This window comes from Cloeon dipterum, chromosome 4, assembly GCF_949628265.1.
Source record: "Cloeon dipterum chromosome 4, ieCloDipt1.1, whole genome shotgun sequence".
NCBI lineage: Eukaryota > Metazoa > Arthropoda > Insecta > Ephemeroptera > Baetidae > Cloeon > Cloeon dipterum.
In genome coordinates, this window is record NC_088789.1 from 9,140,731 (window position 1) to 9,161,189 (window position 20,459).

Here is a 20,459-nt window from a genome sequence, read left to right on the forward strand (position 1 = left end):
GCGGCTTTAGGGACAAATATCTGGCATTTCAATCAAAGACCTTGGTGCGGGGAGGTTAATAGATGGCCACAATGGGCCCAAGCTCCTCAGCAGCCACATAAAAAACTTGTTTAAAAATTCAAAAGCCAAAAGAATATTACTTGGGTTCAAATAGAGTCCAGGTTCAAAGGGTTCAAATAAATATATCACACATTTTGTTAAACACCAAAATAATTTTTATTAGCACCGAATAATTTATTTAAAACTTGCCAGATTAGATGCTGGCAATTTACATTCTCAGTAATCACGTTAGAGGTTTTTTTAAATTGTGCTAGATAATGATCCGAAATATAGTTCAAAAGTTTCGATATTATCCTCTAAGAGCACTCAGTGCGATAATACACGTGCAATCTAATACATATATTTGGATCGGAAAAGTTAATTTAATGGAAGAGTTAAACTCTTTGAATTTCTTGGTTTCAAAGCTCAGGCCAAACATTAATTTATATTTATTTTGAAAATGTCATCCAGCGCTACAACGCAGGAACAAATATGATTGGAAGGATTTAGGATTATAATATTTATGTCGCATTTTACATAGGGGTGACCATTGCAACCAGCATCCTCTTGTAATCACCAGAGCAGTCACTCTGAAAAACGAAAATTTGACAAGACATTTTATTGGTTAACATTAAAATATCCTCTTTTAGACTCGACAAAAATGTAACAAAACTCACATTAATGAAGCTCTCCAGGCTCTTGCCGTACTTCTGCTGGAAAGCCACCTTGATGTCTCCCAGGTCGCACTCAGATCTGCTGACGATGATCCTGATCAGAGCCTTATCCTTGGTGCCTGCACCAGACATGCTGTCGTGCAGACGCTCAGCAAAGTACAAAGAGCAGTCAGTCATGCACTTGACGATGGCGAGCAGGCCAGTTTCAACTGAACCAGAGAACTCGCTCAAGACGACCTTTTCAAAGGGTTTGCCATGGCTCTGTTGGTACTGTTTGAACACCTCCCTCAAGTGGGGCAGGCTGCGTGACACAAGGATAGCGTTGAAAGTGGCCTCATCAGTTCCAATTTTGTTTTGTCCTGAAAATAATTTTATTTATTTTTAAATTTCAGCACAGACTGAATGGGCAGGGTTTGGGATAAAAACTGCACACTTGACAAAGATTTAAAGCGTTTGCCAGTTTTCTTTTTAACGTTTTCGGATGATCAAATAAAATTAATTTATTCATATATGAGCTATTTTCCTGCCAACTTTGTACATTAAACATTACTTATTTACATTACACACTTCATCTAAAAATCCTAAAATTATGGAAGGAACACGAACCATGGTTTTAGTTTCAAAATAAAATAACATTGGATAATCTGTTGCTTTTCTAGACGCAAAAACCAGATCTACATGCTTATGTGTGAATGTGCATGATATATCGAGCAAAAGTAGCCCTCTAAGATTGGAAAACTTAATATTTGATGGATTTACGGATATTCCAAACATCACGTAAAAATTTAAAATTACATACCAGCTTGGAAAAGAGCCTGTACATCCGCTGCCACCTGCCCTGGGTTGACTGTGGGGTTTTCATCCCTCATCCCTTGGCAAAGGGAAATCAGCAGACGCTCAAAGTAACCAGATGTGTCGCCCTTAATGTCAGACTCCAAGGACTTCTTGTACTCTATAAAGAGCATATTGTTTAGAATTTCAGTACAAAAAAAAAAATTAAATATAGTGCTCACTTGTCTGATAAGCGTTTTTGATGGCATGGATCCAGGCATTGTTAAGGGAGCACAGTACTTCAATCAAAGTAGTTTCATTGGTGCCAAGACCAGAAATTGCGTCGTGCAGCTCTTTGGCGAAGAACTGGTCAAGAGGGGTCATACAGGCCACAACCACATCCTCAAAATTACCACTCAATTCACCTTTCAGATCCTTCAGGAGGTCCTATATAATCATGCCAACCGTGTTAATGTTGTTATTTCACCTGCGGATCATAACAAATATGTTACCTTTCCATACAAAGCAGTGTATTTGCGTGAAATCTGTAGGCGCTGTGCGTTAGAGCGGTTCGACAGAATTGCGATGATGGCCTTTTCGTCAGTGCCAAGACCCTTCATTGCTTTGCGCAGTGCGGCTGCGTCTGCCTCCTCCTCAGCAGGGCCATAAGGCTGCTTTGGACGGATGGTTGGAGTGAACTGCAACACGCAATAGTCAACCTTTCATGCAATCAACTCCGCAATAAACATTTCAAATTTCAAAATTTGCACAAGCCACAAAAAAGAGATGCAAAGTCAGTCATGGTCGACGAAAAGGTTATTTTAATTAAAGTGTCATAATACTCGCATATTATCCTGCGTGCAACACAATATTAATATTGATTTTTTTTAACAGATAACGTGTTACACGCCCATAAGGGTTGTGAGGATTGTGAGGCAGCAAGAGAGATAAGATATCGTTAGCAAATGGCCAGGCCAATGGCAAACTTTAATCTCACTCTTGGGAGTCCGCTGAATAATCTAATGAAACTGTAAAAAACGCCTTTGACGCTTTTCGTTCATGATCAAAATCGTTTATCAAAAAGTAGATAATCATATAACACAAATTAACTTGCGTCATTTTTACCAATAAGCATTTAGTTTAATAGTTTTCCTTAAATGAATTAAAAATTGCTGCCACACACTTGTGGTGTAAAAATTTAAATATAAATTTTTAGATATTATTAATTTGAAAAAACTTGTAAGGTGAATTTCATTCAACTGATTTTACAATGTCTACTCCCACAAGTAAATATCAAGTATGGAAGGCTAAAAATTAGAAAAATAGTAATATCACATGCTTTCGTAACGTACAGCGGCTGTTTCGGCCCGCAGTACTTTACCTCCAAAAAACATGGTGTTATTTTACAATTTTTCGACTTAGTAGCCTTATACATGCCTGATTTTAGCATGTGGGAGAAGCCATTTTAAATTCAGTAGAACAAACTTGTTCTGGTTTGAGATAATAATAAAAGCAACAAACACGAAAACTGCAATATGTTTTTTGGCAAGCGATACAAAAAATTATCAACCCTTGCAAACCAAGCTTTCTTCGACCTTGTTAGGAATCGCAAGGGCTGAGATACTTTACCTTCTTCAGGCTAGTAGTGGTAGTGGCAGTGGCACCACCCCCGTAAGCATGCTGTTGACCTGTCTGGGTGCTACCAGGATATGAAGAATGCGAGGGAGGAGGTGCGGAAGTGGGAGGTGGTGCGTACTCTTGGACAGGAGCATAGGTCTGAGTGGCAGGTGGGTATCCCGCAGGAGGATAGCCAGCGGGAGGGTACCCTGCGGGAGGGTATCCTGCAGGAAGGTATCCTGTTGGAGGGTAACCTGCAGGAGGGTAACCTGCAGGAGGATAGCCTGCGGGAGGGTAGCCGCCCGCCGCAGGAGGATAAGGTCCCACATTCTGAGCGGGGTACATAGGGTTGAAGCCCACCTGGGGCGGTCCTCCAGGGTAGCCGCCCTGAGTGGGGTAGGGTGGCATCTGGTTAGGGTTTGGGTAAGACTGCTAGTGGTAGGATAGAGAAGAAGGAAAATAACCATTAATACAAAGAAATAATATTATTTTAAAATTATTATCAACAGTTAGTTGAAACTTAAAAGATAAAAAAGCAAAAAACGATTGGCGTACTTAAAAAAATGGTTGCAAGTGTTGCAACCCTCCAAAACCCATGACACTCATAACATATATATGGACTGTTCAATCAAAAACACAAGTTACTAATATTTAAGTATAGAACAGTGAACAGTTGATAACTATTAAAAAATGGTTTTACTATTCCAATTTGACAAGCCTAAAATCACGTATAAATTGAATTATATAACGCCTATAGTATAAAATAGATATAAAAAGCAAATGATAAACAGTTAAATACCTGTGGTGGGTATCCTGGGTACGACATTCTTGGTTCGTGCTGGGCTCTGATCAGAAGTGACTAAGACGTATAACAGTCAGCCCTAAAATAAATATATATGAGATAGCAGTAATCATGAAGAGCGCATCAGAACAACATTCGTTAGAGTGGGGGTATACCCACACATTCATGTTATCGTCATACTATTATTAAGTTTTACGTCATTGGAGTGACGTGCGAGAAACTCTCACAGGGCCTGAGCCCAGGTGGCCCTGCAGGTTGTGAGTCACATTATCACATGAGAAATTTAAAAGCTTAGTTGTCCCTGTTTCTAGGTCGCTTATTCACGTTTTAAGTGGTTCCAGAATGCTTCTTAAATGTGGAAAATAATTAGCGCACTGTATATTTATAAATTAAAAAATTGAAACTTACGATTTTGTTTCAGGTTGAAACATGCAAAAATATTGCTACTTATACAGTACGTGTTTCACTTGCAGTTTTAAGATCAATCAAACGACTTAATCTTTATTGCTCCATATATATAGGACATTACAATGTATTTATAGTCTCTTGTCGTTATTAACATTTTTGATTTGATCATTGTTTATAACTTAACCTGTTTAATTGTTCGTGTATTAATTTTACGTTTGGCTTACAACATAACAATGTACAATATTATGTTACTTTCTTTACAAGCAACTTATATTTCCAATGCTTTTACTTGTCTGCGGAGTTGATGAGTATTGCACAGCTTTATGAGTGAAATATTCAGCACATTTACTGAGCCACGTGTTAAGCGTGTAAACGAACGAATGTTTATCTGAGCTTATTTTATAAAGGCATGCTGTTTCAAGAGCACTTCATTGCGTGTGCTATATCAACATCAGGCCTAGCCATTCTCTAATGATGGTGCGTGCTCTACTATATTAAAGAGGACGAGCAACGTTGAGCAAAATTTTCAAACTAGCAATATAAAAGGAACAGGAATTTCAAGCAAACTAATTTTTAAAGCGATGTTTTTATGACTTTTCAGAGGGAAAAAAATCTGAAGCTTCAAAATAGGTTCGTTTTGGTGTTTGTATAAACCACATCCACCCGGCACAAAGATAACAAATTTTCTCTGTTTTAAATGCAATTTTTCTTCAATTGTTTAATTAATGCTACAGCAGTGTAGATTAAAACTATAATTACCAGCCCGTTGGCTCGCATTGTTAAGGGCATTCTCAGAAGTGTTAAAGCAATGGGAGATATTTAAGCATTTCTGGGCTCAATTATACTGGCTGCCCAATGCTAGAGTGGCAAAAAGTGGTTCGCTAAATAGCACGAAATGCTCAAAAAGCTCAACGGGCTGGGGGGCGCACCAACGCTGACTTGCCACATACTGGTAATCGCACCATTCCAGCGGCTTTACATAAAAAGTCTGGCGTTTCAATAAAAAGACCCCCTTTGCGGTGAGGCGAAAAGATGGCTAAATTGGACCCAATCTCCTCTGCGACCATTTGGGCCCCATGTTATCCAGCCGCATTCTTAACCAACGTGGAAAAATTTCCCCTTGTTTTCAGTTAATGGATAACAAAACTTGCTCATGGAAAAAATCAACAAGAAAACAAAATAATAATTTCTCGCGTCGCATCAAATTTTAATTTTAATTTTGGTAAACTATTATTTGTAACCCTGAGAATGAAATTGGCGGCTAATTTGACCAGCATTTCTGTGTGTGTAGTCAACATTTATTTTACTAAATGGGTTCTTGCTTTCAAAATAAATCTTATCTGCGGCCAGCCTTTCGAGATAATAGATAATTCCAGCACAAGAGTACATTGTGGCTAGGAGAGTGATCCAATGAAAAGGAACGAGTTCTGCAATATGACATCCGCTTTGTTTCTACTATTGAATATTCTGAGCAGTAGTAAATCAGTCTCATTGAATCATTCGTAGTTTTATAGAGCCTATATAAAGAGTAAAACAAGCCGTTCTTCTACTTTAGGCTTGAGAGTGAGAGAATTACAGCACAAAGTTAACTTTTCTTGCTATGAGAGCTGTCCAATTGACCAAGGTGCTGTTCTCACCATTAAAACCGATGTTGTGAGCGAAAAACAAGCCTCGTCGCTTGTTGTCAACAAGCTCCATGCAAACTAATCTAAATTTTGCATGCAATATTCTATTTAAATAGATGGAATTCACGGCGGTAAAATAACATCAACTTTTCTTTTGGAAACACGGCTCAGTCTCGGTGAGTCGAGATATTATCAAGTATTTTCGCTTTTGCCATATTTTGCTATTTCTTGAAATATTTTAGTTAATTAATCAAATGTAATTAACCGATCAATAATAAACAAGTATACGATTAATATCTTGAAGTTCTGCGAAAGAATTTACAGACCTATCTTAGCACTGTTCAAAATAGATTTAAGCTATGTGATTTTTTTTATTCTGAACCCTCGCAAAAACAGGCGCAAATATTTATACAGGAACCAGTGGCCTCGTTTTTTAAATGGCTTAAAATAAACAAGATAGGTCTTGTTGTAGCCAAAAAATTCAACACAACATATAATCATTCATGCCATTCTTATATAAATATGGTTAGAAGAGAGAGAAACTGCGAAATTCCTTACGTTCTGTTTCTCCTGAAAAAACTGTGTTGGCCCGGTGACTTTCAACCCGCTGCAAAAGGCGGAGAACGATTCTGTTTCTATTTGTTGTATGACGTGTCGGCTATCAGCCGCGGCACCACCGCGTTCGCCGGCCGACGCACACAACTCCGGCAATTTTTGCTGGTGCTTGCTGCCTCTGACGCCCTCTCCTGGACTCATTCACTGGCTCCAAACTCACTGCAGGCTAGATCGGTGCCACTGCTCGGCCAAAAGACGAAACAGTTTTCTTGAGAGGCCCGTATGCCGCACCTCGCAATTATTATGGTTTGTGCTTTTCTCTCAAATAATTTCCATATAATTTTCCAAAAGCTTGTTTTCGATTAAAAAAAGAAAGATAACAACCGTAAACATTTCCTCTTCATTTCATTGGAATTTATTAACAATTTTTATCGAATATATTTTCAAGAAAAATCTTTTTTGCAAGTTAATTAATCAATAATTTAATACTCTTAATCGATTTATCCATTTATCTTTTTTTTCACAGCCTGTTTGTTTTCGAAGTACACAGATTTTTTATTAGGGGAATCTCTGATATATTAAAATTAATTCGGTGCTTATGCAACCAGCGCATCTTTTGCGTTTCACAGAGTTGCCTAACCCAAATCTACGCAGGCGCGCTCAATAATCTTCACAAATCTTCGTGTAAGTGTTAAAATATGGAAGTTAGAGTATAACTTTTTTGTTCCGACTTATAATTTGAAAATTCTATTTGCTTTGAAAATAATCCTAACGACATGTGGTCGCTTTAAGGAAAATGTTTAAATTTCAATTCTTAATTTAAATATATGTTATTATACATATTCATAATAAATAATAGTTTAGCTAAATCAAAATACAATAGAGGTTGCCTTTAAATTAGCTTGGCATGATTGTTTTTACCTTGTTTTCGTTTTATTGTAGAATATTAAATGTGAACATATTTTTACCATAAGGAAAATCTAGTTAATATTTTCTGATAAAAAGCTAGAAACATCTGCGGTGTGGCTTATTTTAAAAAGTTTACAACAATACATCACAACCAAATTATATTTTGTGAATGATATTTGACATTTGAAAAATATTATGTGGTTTTCAAAATTGAGGGTGTTATCAATGCCAGGAGAATTCTCTTGTAATCGCCGGAACAGTCACCCTGTTGACAATAAGTTTGTTGCTTGCTATTTGAGGGAATCATTTAACTTTAAAAATAAACTAACCTCTATGAACGACTCTAAAGTCTTGCCATACATGTGCAAAAATGCGACTTTGATATCTCCCAGGTCGATCTCCGCTCGTGAGACAACTAGTCTGATCAGGTCACGATCTCTGGTGCCAAAGCCACTCATGCTGTTGTAGAGACGCTCAGCAAAAAAACCATCAGAGTCAGACGCAAAAGTGATCATTGCGTAAAAAGCCTCTTTAATTGGTGAAGGAAAGGAGTCCTTGATTACTTTCCTCATGTCACCATGGAGTAAGTAGAATAAGTCAAAAATATGCCTGAGATGATTTAAACTACGTCGAGTTAGGATGTTGGTTATGAAGTTAATGCTACCATCTAATGATGCTGCGTCTGTATGGTTGCCTGAAATAAAAGTGTCACACGGATATTTATGATCAAAGATCAACTCATATATCTCTTACAAGCTTCATAAATTGCATCAACGTCCTCTTCTATTTGAATTTCTTCTAATGTTGCATTTTCACCTCTCTGGCAGCCACATATTTTCAATAGAAATTGTTCAAAAGCGTCTGGAAATTTCTTCTCTATGATGTCTGCCTCCAACTTTGTTTCGAACGCTTGCAACAAATAAGTTATTTTACGCAATGTCGAAGCAAAGTCATGGGACATCATTACATTCCAAGTAGCAGGTTTTGACTAACAACAGTGAGTTCATATCGAGCGAACACAGGATCTCACACAGCGTCTCCTTGTGGTTGCCAAAGCTTGCGGTGAGCGCGTACTTCAACTCTCTAACGTAGAATTTTTCCAATGGTGCCAGCAGGGCGACAGTTGTATTCACAAAATCGTTTGAAATGAAAGAGCTCTTCAGCTCGTCAACCAGATTCTAGGATCAGCAGCATTTTTACGAAAACAAATAAATGATAAGTTTTTAAGCTTTTACTTTTGAATAAATAGAGAAAAAAATTGCAGCTATCTCCAGACGCTGCTCGCAGGATCTATTTGCAAGAATACTGATGACAATTTTCTCGTCTGCCACTAATCCTTTCATTGCTTCTTTCAGGCTTTTCGCATCGGCCTCGCCACTTTCAGCTGTGTACAATCTTTTCGGCAAGACTGTGGGCATCTGGTTAAGAGTATTTAATCAATAATGGTATATTGGTATTAATTATAATTTTAAGCTTAAGTTTCAAACACTCCAGTACTATCTCAGCGTTTAAACATGATTTCAAAAGTATTTAATACTGAAATATTCTGATTATAGACGCAACAATCAGGTAGTTTTCAGTTATTCCTAACTGAAATGTGGTGGGCGTTTTACTATTTCAAATTAGAAAACCTCAAGCATTTATAAGATAGTTTTAAAGAGTTTTGAATTCCTAAGAGGATAGTGAAGTTTTTTTACCTTATGAAAGTGATTGAACAGTTCAATTGACTGCGAGTAACATGGACGCATGCTTGCAAATGAGAAACAAAATGAAAACTGAACTCCAGGAAGTAAAGGCATGGAGCGATTAGAGCCATGCGTGTTGCTGTTACATGCAAGGCTCGTCACAACTGTAGGGAAGTTGATAAAAAAATTTCCTTGGATATCTACCTCCCTTTGAAAGGAAACAAAGATAATTCACATCATAATTGCTAGTCATTTTATTTTTATTTTTTTCCTAGTATATACAGTTTGCAACTAATCAGATTTTACGCTGGCAGTTGTTTTACAAGCTATGGAACTAAATAATGTAAAGAAAATCTTAAAGACAAAACTCATTCACTTCATCAAATTGCAACCACTGTGACAAATATGAAGATGACACTCTAGGTGCTACCAAGTGACACATATTTGAATTTAAGAATAGTTTTTTTAACGGGAACTGCTAGAGCTGGAGCGGCTGAAGCGGCGCCTACGTGCCGGGCTGCGTGAGCGAGATCGGCTACGACGCCGCCTGACTGGGGATCGGCGCCTGACAGGCGACGGGCGACGTCCTCCCCCTCCACCACCACCACCACCTCCTCCTCCTCCTCTGAATCTGCAAAAACGAAAAATTTGGGTTGATTTTAAAAACCTACATTGACTCATGGGATACTAGAAGTACGTGTCCAGTGCTCATTTTGCGTTAATTGAAATAAACCTATTACTGCATCTCAAAATAAACTACTTCTGTACAGCCGAAATAGCTTCTACAATGTCACGTTCCTCACTGAGAAACACACAAAAATGCCCAATAAATGAAGCTCTTTTAATTTATGCCTTCTTGTTTGGTTCAGTAATAGTGGTTAGTGTGCAACACATTTTATATTGTAATTTAATGAATATGGAGTTTAGTAATAAATAAGATTGACATGTTACTTGATTAAGGTTGCTGAATAAAATAATATAAAATAATTTGTCATTAATCCCAGACTATACAGAAACGTAGAATTCTGATTCCAAAAAGGTGTTTTAAGTCCAGAAACCGCCTATAAAACATAGTATCTAGCTATCCAAAATGGAATTAAGCGAATATTTTGGACAGACGCTTGCAAAATGATCATAACAGACAAAATTAAAGCCAACTTTAAATGGGATTTTTTTAAAGACCGTCCTTGGCGAAGTTTCTGAGCGCACCAATTGATTCTTGAGGTTCGAATTAGGTAAAGTGGATATTTTTCTGACCAAAGAGTCCAGCGCGACGTGCGTACCACAAGTAGAACTTTTATACCGCCAAAACTATATGAACCTATAGAACTGCGCATGCGTCAGAGCTGGCACACGCCTACCACCAGCTGCTAGCAGCTGACGGGACGCCTCTCCTCAACCACAACAGCTCTGACGCATGCGCAGTTCTCGCATATAGGTTCATTAAGGTTTGGCGGTAAAAAAGTTCAACTTGTGCTACGCACGTCGCGCTGGACTTTTTTTGGTCTGAAAAAAATCCATTTAATCTAATTCGAACCTAAAGAATCAATTGGTGTGCTCAGAAACTTAGTCAAAGACAGTCTTTAAAACTTTTCATGGATCACACTGCAAGCTCAATAAAATAATCAACTTTGGCCACTGAATTCATATCTGTAGAATTCCAAAATCCTACTTTCCGCTTATAACACTGAAATTTAAGCTCAAAACATATTTTTGCTACTGTACCTTTGAGGACCTCTGTTCCACCTAGGGGGAGAACGACGTGGTGGTGACCTTCTGATCGGGGGGCGATTCCTGACAGGTGGCCGTTGGACAGAGAGAACAGGGGCGCAGGTTATCTCTTGACCGTCTATCTGCCCACCATCCATGTTCTTCATTGCATTTTCAGCATCTTCAGGCGAGTTGAATTCAATGAAGCAATAGCCCTTGTTGTTGTTCAGGCGGTCAACAGCAAAATCGCAGAATTTGATTGTCCCAAAGGTGGTGAAGATTTCAGTGACATGGTCCTTGTTCACATTCCTCGTCAGATTGCCAACATGAATCTTCACGGGCTTTGGGGTTGGGGAACGCCTGCGTTTTGCTGCTGCAGCTCTCTTAGCAGAGGTAGACCTGATTAAAAAATATCAAGCTGTAGCAAACATAAGACGATAGATTTGACAACACAATACCTTGATCTGGACCTTGAGCGAGAGCGTGATTTGGATTTTGGTCTGCTCTTGGGCTTTTCTTCAATCTTCTTTTCTTTTTCCTTGCTCTTGTCAGCGACAGTGCCTGATTTCCTCTTGTCCCCAGGACTGTGACTTCGGCTTTTGCTGTCCCTGAAATTTTAAACAAAATTATAATGAATAAAATAGGCTTTTGATGAAGGACAATTTTATCGTTTTACACTTTTTGAGGGCAAATGCACAATTGAGCTGATTCAAACACAAAATGTTTGCTAGCAAATATATGTACATAATATGGTGGACTCATACTTCTCGATTTACTCCATAAGAATAACATTAAGCGCCCTTTACTGCAGAAAATCAAAAGTGTGGCCGAGAATTGTGAGTCCTTCATCATATTTATCTCAAAAACAGTGTACTGTGTACAATTCTCACACCTATGGATTTGCACCAAAAATGTGTGTAAATAAACAGATAGATGTTACATTTTCTTGAAAGTTTGTATGTTTCACGATGAAGAGCGAGAGCAGTTGTTATTCTCCATAAAGTGTATCTTCATGTTTAATGGTGAATCAACCAGCCCGTTGGCTCGCATTGTTAAGGCATTCTCAGGAGTGTCAAAGCAAAGGGAGGTATTTGAGCAGTTCGGAGATCTAATACTGGCTACCCAATGTCAAGAGATGGCAAAAAGTGGTCAGTTTAGTGACTCGAAATGCTCAAATTGCTCAACGGGCTGGGAGGCGCACCGGCGCCGACTCGCTACTTGCTGGTTTGCACCTTTCCAGCATGCGTGATTTGGCTTCACGGGACAAATGTCTAGCGTTTCAATGCAGTCCTCGGTGCGGAGGCAAGTGGCCCTTGAGTGGGCTGGGTCCCTGTGCGGCCTGGTGCGCCCATGTTATCCGTTCGCGGTTTTATTGGGACCCGGGTTTCAGCATCCGTGCTAGTGCAGTGCGCGCCCTTCCCGGTCCTCGGACAGGGATAAAAAAGAGCAAAAACTAGCACCCACTCCCATGCCAAAATTTATTTCATGCTAACACAAATTACTCTGGTCAAGTGGTTACTAATTGAGTCACGAAAAAGAGTAAACTACGCATAATTTTTCATCATTTATAAATCAATAGCTATTTTAATTTTAACGGAATAAAAGGCATAATAGGATTTGTAGCAGATTTAATTTAACTTACTTCCGCTTCTGCTTGCGTCCTCGTCTGGGAGAACTGGAGCCACTGGATGAACCAGAACTGCTGGAACTTGATCTTGAGGAGGTTCCAGATGAGGATGAAGAGCTCCTCGAGCTCGAAGATCCACTAGATGAACGAGAGCTGCTGCTTGATGAACTGTAAAATTTGTGTGTAACGTTAATTCTATGAATTCAGTATGTTGTCAGTACATACTATTAACATTTCATCGAATTTATGCTACATCATGAATTAAATATAATAATTCAGGTAGTAAAGCAATGTTATACCTGCTGCGAGAACTGTCACTTGAAGAAGATGCGTTCCTCTTCTTCTTTTCTTTGTCACGTCCTCTTTCCTTTTTATTTTCTTTGTTGGACGCCTCTGAGTCAGAACCGCTCTTACCGGCAGAATCCTTCTTGTTTTTAACCCTGAAATAATTATTAATTACAAATTTTGCAACACGTTTAAGGTAACCAGATATAAGAAAAAATGTCGCTTTCTACGAATTTAACTTCAAAATGCTCGTAGAGCTAAGGATGACCAAGAAATATTAAGATTTTACTGACATGTCGAATATTATTCTTCCGTTCAGAGCTCCACAAAATGTAACAGAAGTAAACAAATAGCATCAACGCGCACAGCTTTATTTTGACAATGCTGCCAACATAAAATCATAAATAACCCCTCATTTTGAGCATACAGGTAGATAGCTGTCATGTTGGTAAAGTTCCGTCTGTTAGCCCGTCTTTTAAGTGCGGGAAAATAACAGGAACTTTTTGCTTTTTGAGCCATGGGATGGAATGCTGCTTGCTCTTTCTCTTTAATGAATCCGAATATCCCTGATTATTCGTGGTATGATGGGATTTTTTTGTGAGGTCGAATAGTTTAAAAAATGTCGGGAGTGAAAAGTGAGAAATATATTGAATTTGACGTGCGCAGAGGAAAATACCGCAGGCACAGACGTGTTGTACCATTACCATGATATACGTTTTCTTGATCGGCCGGTGACTCGCCTGTGTTGTCCTTGGTCCTTGTGAGAAAAAGAAGAGGAAAGGTGTCCGCAATTAAAGTAAAAAGATGGAAATTGCGGCAAAATCGGATTTTGGGAAATCTATAAAGAGGCCTTTGTAAGATCGATGAGTATTATAATATTATTAAATTTGCTTTCATTATGTAAAAATTTTGAAAATTATACTTTTAGTTTTCGCCCCCCAGATAATATAATATAATATTACGTATTCTTTTTAATTTTATATGAGACTCTCATAAGAACTGGCGAGGATGTGTAGCTCTCGGCGGTAACTGTAATTTTCCCCGCTATATTTGTATTATTCTCTGCTTTGGTTATCACATTATCACTAATCAATAAAAAGTGGACAATTGAATAAGTATGAGAAGTGTAGATGACGCGTAGAGGTATAAGAATAGAAGTTTAAAATTAAAAATTTGGAAAATTTATGGAGCGCGATATTTTACATTAAACGTTTTATTTTATGTTGATGATGCTCTTTTAAAGTTTCTCTAACTTTCATCTTCATCTAGAGAATATATATAAACTACTTTAACATTTATACTGGCACATATATACGTAAGAATTTCTGAAATCTGACCTTGGAACACGGTTCCAATAGATTCATAGTTGATTTTTCTCAAAGCTGCTAAAAAGCGAAACTTTAATTTCCAGAACTTAAAAGCAATAATATAACAAGTTGCGATAACACTGACTTGCATTTTTATAATTTTGTTATTTTCAGCAATGCAGTTATGTTTCAACTAGAGATGAAGAAAATGATCTCGATGAAATATCCTAAAAGCTTAAGAAATTCTTGTATGGATTTTATACGGAACAAAAAGAGTACTTTCATAAATGGTTCTAGTAACCCTTTCAGTGTTCTTCGTAAGGAATTAAAATTTAATCTTTTGAAAAGTAAAATAAGGTATTTTTAGCGGACTGTCTGAAGACCGAGTTAATAATGTCAAAAGATGAAACGTCCTGGGGAAAGTGGGAGGAATGCTTGATCAACAAACAGATGAACAGCTTGGTATTTTTCTTGGAACCATCATTAGCTAACGTAAGGGAAGCCTTCAAAGTAGTAACGGACCTGTTCACAAGTCTAGACAAAGTAAAACCAAAAGTTACGTGCTTCCGATGGGAGGACAACAGTGATTATAGTCCGATATTGAGCCCAAAGCATTTGAAAGAAACTACTTTCTTGAGTCCTGAGTACTACACAAGTCTGCAGGAACTTAAGATACATTGCGTTGCCAGTGATGAAGATTTCTTAAGAAGGATTGCTTGCCGTCTTAAAAACCTACAGTAAGAAATTCAAAATCATAATAATTAGGTTTGGAGTGCCATTTACAATTGGGTAAAATACCCTCCTTTCGACTGGTTTATGGTAAAGAAAAAATGTACTCATGACATAAATTATTGATTAAATTTGTTCATTTTCAGAGTTTTGGACCTCGTGTTAGCAGCAGTGTCTCCTCAAGGGCTGTCCTGCCTTACTTCCATGAAACACTTAAGGGTGTTTTTATTCACTCTAGCCTGTGGAACATATTTTGACTTCAACAACGAATATAACATATTATACAACCAGTGTGTGCAGCTCATGCCCAAACTTCAAATAATAGGAAACGAAATTGACTTTAAGATACTTCAAAGTGACTTTGATAGTAGTAGTTTCAGAAATATAAGAATAGCTATTCAATTTGAGTCATTGCCAATCCCAGTCGAGTTAGGGCTGAGGCAACTGACGTTGCACAAAAACGGAGCTATCCCTAATGGCATTAATTTGCCAAATCTGAAATCACTCTTGCTATGGAATCCTGTGCTGAACTTTATGTTTGATGACCGTTTTGCTAAGGTCACAAGCTTAAGTCTCATTGATATTAATTTACTAGAGATCTTAGGGATTCTGAACAAGTTAGGAACTCAACTTAAAGTCCTCCTTCTCATGACCGGGCAAGATGACTTGCAATTAGATTTAATCTTAACCCTGTGCCCAAATCTGGAGGAATTTCACCTTCCCCGCTGCCCAGCCTATTTGACCATGAACGATGATCTTGAACCCAAAGCAGACCTCGAAAAACTGGAAGTTCTCAGGGTTGAACTAATTACCCACATAGACGGTGTCACTCCTTCCTTCACACCGGGGGTGCTGGTACAACTTCTTAGGGCACCCAACCTCCGCGAGCTCTTCCTCCACTGGATTGACTTCACTCAGGAAGAGGCGGAAGACATAGTCAAATTGCTGTTGGAGGGTGAGATGCTTCAGAAACTGGAGAAACTTGAAGTGGAAAACTGGACGATTTTGGAAGGCCAGTATCACAATGCGGAAATTGAAGAACGATTTGACTTGGTACTGACATGCATGGCCTACTGCTGTCCTCGATTTATCCACCTACTCATCCATGATTTTTCAGCCTGCAATATAATTTGATGGGCTATATTTTTTTGCAAATATACACTTTTCCTATAAGGTTAATAAAATACCTTTCATGATGATGAAGATTTTCTTGATTTTTTTTCTCAATATCCCTCTTGAAAATCAATAGATTTTGAGATCAAATTCATTGTCTTATTAAGTATTAAGATGAATCGAGATTTTCATAGGAAGACTTTTTGATGAACTTATCTAACTAATAGTTTCAGGCCTTTGTGGAAGAAAAATAGAAAGTTCCATCAAAACAGTTTTGAGATCTTTAAAACTGTAACAATATTTATTCAGAAAAGATAATATGCTGGTTAATCAGAATCTGAGCTTGAGGAAGGTTCTCGTTTTCTTTTTCTGGTAAAATCATATGGAGCCCAATCTTTAGCGAAAGCTAAAACTTTACTCCTTTGCGCCTCAAAGTTTTCATTGCGCCGTTTCCTCCACAATTGATGGTCCAGGTCAAGCATTCCTCCGATGATTTCCTATCAATATGGAATGGATGAGCTACTTCAAAACAGCAGCAGATATTATTGAAAAAAAATATAACAAACCTGGGCAAAATTAGGAGGAAATGTGTTCTCATCTTCCACAACGTGACCAAAACCGTCATCGTCCCCAAAGTTGACTGCAAAATATGGCAATCCCTTAGGAATGGAGCGCCGAAGGCCTTTTGGAGCGAGATTCACCAGCTTCACATTCGTTGCCCATTCCATTTCGCATTCTTGAATGGCTTTCTGCAAATTCAATCATTGGATAAAAAATTAAATGGCTTCTTTCAATACAACCTTGAAATAAATCGGAGCCATTGCACCTGAGTCCCTGTCCACAGGAACACACTCCATAACCATGTGTGGAAACCCTCTGATATTTCTTGCGTTCTCAAAGAAAATAACATCCTCGTCTTTCGACAGAAACATTTTTGTCAAGATCTTTCTGAAATTCTGGAGATAAACAAAATAGAGAAGATTAAATAATGACCACGATATGCAAACCTGCATTTCTTCCCAAACATCCTCATCTAGCATTGTTCCACAAGTGGCATGAGATGTGGGAACTAGAAGACAGTGACCCTCTGTCAAGGACTGATAGGGCGGCAAGCACAGATATACCTGTCAACAAAGAAAACTTATATACAGTGCAAAATTTAGAGTGCATGAGGCAACCTTTGATCCTAGCGCAACAATTAGGTGTTTTAGCATTTTCTTGCTATCCACACACCACTGGCAATGGTCAAGGGCGTTGTTTACCCTTTGATGCTCTTTCACCGCTTGGTCCCTTTCTCGAGCCTGAGTTTTCGCGTCAGACTCCTTCATCCTGGCCTTTTCTTCAAACACCTCGTCCATGTCGAATTCTCCTTTGCCTGCATGCTTTGTTCCCTACAAAATTAGAAGTAGAATGTACAAACCGCTCTATCATCTTGTAAATGTATCAAGTTACCTTTGTTACCATCCTAGCAAATTCGTTGTTGCTGTCCTCCACAGTGTTGAGTTTTTCACGAGTGTACTAAAAGTTTCAAATAAATTCATTTGAGCATTCAACGAGAAAATACTATTACAATATCCTGGAGAGAGTACTTGTCATCAGTGGCAAAGTACCGTTCCCTTTCCCCTTGCTTGTTGTGGGTGGGAACCTTTTGCTTCCTCCTCCTACCCCCCTTGGGCTCTTGATACTTTGGCTCCTCAACCGGTCTGGTAAAACCTTTAGAGTCTGTTCGAGTGAGGATCACAACATCTTCTTTGTTTTCAGACAGTTTGGATAAATTGACACCTGAAGCCTTGGCTTCTTCGCGAGCTGTTCTCGCTTCTTCAAGCTGAAGTTTCAGTTTAGCTGCTAAACCCTGAAATTAAAATATCCTGAAGTGATTAATGATTTTGTAATGGCTCGACTATCGATTGTATACTATTTAATTGGAAAGTATTTTACAAAATGAATAGTAAAAGTATTATATCTTACTTCATTTCCTAGAATTTCAGCCTTTACTATCTTCGCCCCAATCTCATTCATTTCTTTCTCAGTCAACAGCCTTGGTGCTGGTTCTGGTTCTGGCATTTCTTCCTCAGAACTAGAAGATGAGGAAGATGGCAACCTTTGGTTGCTGGAGCTAGCCTTCGCCTCTTTCATGTCTCTCTGTTCCAAGCTGGGCTCTTCTCTCTTTTTCCGCCAACCACTGCTGGAGCTGCTTGAAGAGGCCGACTTATGTGATCTTGAATAGCTGAAACCGTCATCGTCCTCTTTTGGCTTTTGGAATTTGCCTTTGAAATCGATCTTTTCAGCCTTTTCAAAGTCTGGGCGTCTCCTCCGTTCTCCTTCATAGTCATCGTCTCTTGGTCTTTGGAACCTTCCAGGTGATTTTCGTTCATCCCTTCTCTCCCTCGACCTCTCTGGCGACCGCCTTCTTCGGTCTGGTGACCTTCTGTCTCGTGACCTTTCTGGTGATCTTTCATCCTTTGAACTGTCTGATCGCCTGCAATTTTTGAAATCTTTGTCATCTCTTGGTTTCCGATAACCACTTCGACTAGAATCTCGATGGTCTCGGTCTCTAGATGATCCAGGTTTTTGATCATCAAAGTCATCAGGCGGGCGAGCAAACTTGGGTCGATTTCCTCCTCTGCCTCCTCTTGAATACCTTGAGAAACTCGCCCTCACTTCAGATCTTTTTCGACCCTCAGCGTCAGCTATCATGTCCTCAAGTTTTTCTAAAGACTACAATTTTTATTTAAGAATAGGCAACCATTTCATATCTTTGCAAACTTACACCCCACCTCTCAGCAGCAATATCCTCTGGACTCTGCCCAGTTTCTTCAGCCTGCTCATAAATTCGCTGTAAAGCTTTGCGAAGCCAGCTTGTGCCTTGGTCTCCTACAGTTTTGCTTGGCAGCTTCAACTCCTCACTTTTCTCTGCTTGAGGCAATCCACTTCCTCCATCTTTCCAATGTGGATTAAGCTCTCTTTCATTTTGCCCAGGCTAGAATTTGAAAATTTCAGAAAAAAATTATTTTCAATAACCAATAACGTGAGTTACATTGTCAAGAATGTTTCTCCTATTTGCTTCCGCCTCCTGCTGTTCTTTGGGTTTTCTACTTTGCCTGATTTCATCCCTGGTGGTGCAGGGAATTAAATCTGGCAGCATCATCCAGTCATCTCGGGTCGCTTTTGAGCTCTCTCCCGCGTTTTCCTGAGGAGTTTCTCTTTTCTTCTCTTTTTTTGCACCTTTCTCAACCCATCCGTCACCAGAGTCACTGCTACTCTCACTCTCCTAATGGGAATAATTTAATAATTGAAACTTGTACAAGGCGGTAAAACAGAAAAAGACCAACCGATGAGCTAGATTTCCTTTTGCTCTTCTTCTTTTTCTTCTTGTGCTTTTTATCCTTTTTGTTTTTCTTGCTCTTTTTCCCTGGCTCCTCTCGCAACCGGGCTTCCACAGATGCCAGCATCCACTTGTCATCTCCTCTTTCCCTAGCCCTTTCCTCTTCAGCGGTTCTTCTGTCAAACTGAGCTTTTGCCTGCCAAATTTAATTTTAATAAAACTAAAACTAAACGCAAGTGTCTAACCTTTTCCAAGACTCTATCCCGGGCTTCTCGAAGATCCTCCCTTGCTTGATGCTTGTCTCGGGAACTTTCAAACTGCACTGGAGTAATTGGCATGGTGATGATGTACCAAGATAATCTCAATCAAATTACTTCACTGCCGTAACGAGAAAGAGAAATAAAAAATTGTTGCAACTCAAAACACAGTCAATCAGCTAGCAGCTGAGCAAGGTAAACAAAAACCAAAGCTCGCGCTGCGCCACGATCAACAACGCCACTTGCTTGGTGGCAGCAAAGCCAAACACAGTCTTTGAGCCAGCATTGGAGAGAAAGGAATGTCAAAACCTCTTGCAACTTGATGTTACCCTAGTATCCGGAAATAATTTTGTGCTTGAATTGGGGACGATACAACGTTGATGTTCGTCATTCCGTTCGCATCCTCTCTTTTATTTAAAGAATATAAAGAAATAACTGTTAACAGATTTTAATTATTAATCTAAACCCGAGTTTTTCACTAAACTGCATCTAAAAATGCGAAAAATGCTATACACAATTAATATAAATAATAGAAAACCTCTTGAACTGCGTGGAATTTAAATTGAACTTTAATTTTGTATGTATTATATACACCGTTGTAATTATATCTCCTGTGCTTTCTGAGCATAATTTGCAAACATGTAAAAATTCACATTTAAATAGGATAAATATTTGGATACATCACCTTAAAAATTGAGATACTATTTTTTATTCATATTGTATAATTTATTTGAGCATTCGCTGGTATTTTCTGAATTGAATTGTGTATGATATTTGTATCAGTTTCAATATTAAAATTTAAACTGTGGTGTCTGCTGGTATATTGTTAAAAAAAGGATAGTTATTTCAAAGACTTTTCATTTCGAAACTTGCATTTACTATCTCATATATGGGAGAGCTCAAGCAGAAGAAAGCTTCGCAGGATAGAATGAGAGGAACACTAAATTGTAGCTCGAACTGAATCAACATAGAAATAATCATAATTATAATTGTTGCACTATTTCATTCATGACTCCCAAAA

General features: G+C 38.5%; 5 protein-coding genes across 6 annotated transcripts; 1 reads left to right on the top strand and 4 right to left on the bottom strand.

Moving 5' to 3' along the window:
* Positions 1-192: 192 nt before the first annotated feature.
* LOC135942950 (annexin B9-like) lies at positions 193-6,632 on the bottom strand. 2 transcript variants are annotated; one of them, XM_065489306.1, is made up of 8 exons: positions 6,495-6,632; positions 3,901-3,982; positions 3,114-3,533; positions 1,997-2,182; positions 1,727-1,931; positions 1,513-1,665; positions 717-1,072; positions 193-629 (listed from the first exon to the last, which is right to left on the bottom strand). In XM_065489306.1, the coding sequence occupies exons 2-8, from the start codon at positions 3,925-3,927 to the stop codon at positions 573-575; spliced, it is 1,404 nt and encodes a 467-aa protein (XP_065345378.1). In that variant the 5' UTR covers positions 3,928-3,982; positions 6,495-6,632; the 3' UTR covers positions 193-572. The 2 variants fall into 2 exon arrangements, with proteins under 2 accessions (XP_065345378.1, XP_065345379.1); XM_065489307.1 differs by lacking the exon at positions 3,114-3,533 and having other exon boundaries at positions 6,495-6,628.
* A 775-nt stretch (positions 6,633-7,407) lies between these two features.
* On the bottom strand, positions 7,408-9,254 carry LOC135943248 (annexin B9-like). The gene is made up of 6 exons (XM_065489700.1): positions 9,098-9,254; positions 8,636-8,818; positions 8,368-8,578; positions 8,154-8,309; positions 7,730-8,094; positions 7,408-7,665 (listed from the first exon to the last, which is right to left on the bottom strand). The coding sequence occupies exons 1-6, from the start codon at positions 9,197-9,199 to the stop codon at positions 7,594-7,596; spliced, it is 1,089 nt and encodes a 362-aa protein (XP_065345772.1). The 5' UTR covers positions 9,200-9,254; the 3' UTR covers positions 7,408-7,593.
* Positions 9,255-9,315: 61 nt separating this feature from the next.
* On the bottom strand, positions 9,316-13,072 carry RnpS1 (RNA-binding protein S1). Its single transcript, XM_065489701.1, has 6 exons — positions 13,001-13,072; positions 12,722-12,862; positions 12,438-12,590; positions 11,254-11,403; positions 10,811-11,194; positions 9,316-9,716 (listed from the first exon to the last, which is right to left on the bottom strand). Coding segments are annotated over exons 1-6 (996 nt in total). The 5' UTR covers positions 13,003-13,072; the 3' UTR covers positions 9,316-9,550.
* Positions 13,073-13,323: 251 nt separating this feature from the next.
* On the top strand, positions 13,324-15,946 carry LOC135943037 (uncharacterized). The gene is made up of 4 exons (XM_065489425.1): positions 13,324-13,561; positions 14,189-14,331; positions 14,382-14,751; positions 14,890-15,946. The coding sequence occupies exons 1-4, from the start codon at positions 13,512-13,514 to the stop codon at positions 15,875-15,877; spliced, it is 1,551 nt and encodes a 516-aa protein (XP_065345497.1). The 5' UTR covers positions 13,324-13,511; the 3' UTR covers positions 15,878-15,946.
* A 168-nt stretch (positions 15,947-16,114) lies between these two features.
* Positions 16,115-19,644, bottom strand: LOC135943036 (CWF19-like protein 2). The gene is made up of 12 exons (XM_065489424.1): positions 19,427-19,644; positions 19,189-19,377; positions 18,894-19,127; positions 18,627-18,836; positions 17,825-18,574; positions 17,427-17,708; positions 17,309-17,374; positions 17,035-17,247; positions 16,864-16,980; positions 16,657-16,812; positions 16,423-16,605; positions 16,115-16,353 (listed from the first exon to the last, which is right to left on the bottom strand). The coding sequence occupies exons 1-12, from the start codon at positions 19,517-19,519 to the stop codon at positions 16,183-16,185; spliced, it is 2,664 nt and encodes an 887-aa protein (XP_065345496.1). The 5' UTR covers positions 19,520-19,644; the 3' UTR covers positions 16,115-16,182.
* Positions 19,645-20,459: the final 815 nt, after the last annotated feature.

Bases quoted from the DNA above. Each gene is read 5' to 3' on its own strand.
- LOC135943037 (XM_065489425.1), top strand. From the start codon at position 13,512: ATGGAAATTGCGGCAAAATCGGATTTTGGGAAATCTATAAAGAGGCCT. The intron at 13,562-14,188 runs GTAAGATCGATG...TGTTATTTTCAG, and splicing joins AAATCTATAAAGAGGCCTTT to CAATGCAGTTATGTTTCAAC. The intron at 14,332-14,381 runs GTAAGGAATTAA...AGGTATTTTTAG, and splicing joins TAACCCTTTCAGTGTTCTTC to CGGACTGTCTGAAGACCGAG.
- LOC135943248 (XM_065489700.1), bottom strand. From the start codon at position 9,199: ATGCCTTTACTTCCTGGAGTTCAGTTTTCATTTTGTTTCTCATTTGCA. The intron at 8,579-8,635 runs GTAAAAGCTTAA...TGCTGATCCTAG, and splicing joins TTTTCTCTATTTATTCAAAA to AATCTGGTTGACGAGCTGAA. The intron at 8,095-8,153 runs GTAAGAGATATA...CTTTTATTTCAG, and splicing joins TGATGCAATTTATGAAGCTT to GCAACCATACAGACGCAGCA.
- LOC135943036 (XM_065489424.1), bottom strand. From the start codon at position 19,519: ATGCCAATTACTCCAGTGCAGTTTGAAAGTTCCCGAGACAAGCATCAA. The intron at 17,375-17,426 runs GTAATAGTATTT...TGAAACTTTTAG, and splicing joins AGTACTCTCTCCAGGATATT to TACACTCGTGAAAAACTCAA. The intron at 16,981-17,034 runs GTTGCCTCATGC...CTTTGTTGACAG, and splicing joins TTGTTGCGCTAGGATCAAAG to GTATATCTGTGCTTGCCGCC.
- LOC135942950 (XM_065489306.1), bottom strand. From the start codon at position 3,927: ATGTCGTACCCAGGATACCCACCACAG. The intron at 3,534-3,900 runs GTATTTAACTGT...TCCTACCACTAG, and splicing joins ACCCAGGATACCCACCACAG to CAGTCTTACCCAAACCCTAA. The intron at 2,183-3,113 runs GTAAAGTATCTC...TGCGTGTTGCAG, and splicing joins CCACTACTAGCCTGAAGAAG to TTCACTCCAACCATCCGTCC.
- RnpS1 (XM_065489701.1), bottom strand. The intron at 12,591-12,721 runs GTATAACATTGC...CAAATTTTACAG, and splicing joins AGTGACAGTTCTCGCAGCAG to TTCATCAAGCAGCAGCTCTC. The intron at 9,717-10,810 runs GTACAGTAGCAA...TCGTTTTTGCAG, and splicing joins TGGAACAGAGGTCCTCAAAG to ATTCAGAGGAGGAGGAGGAG.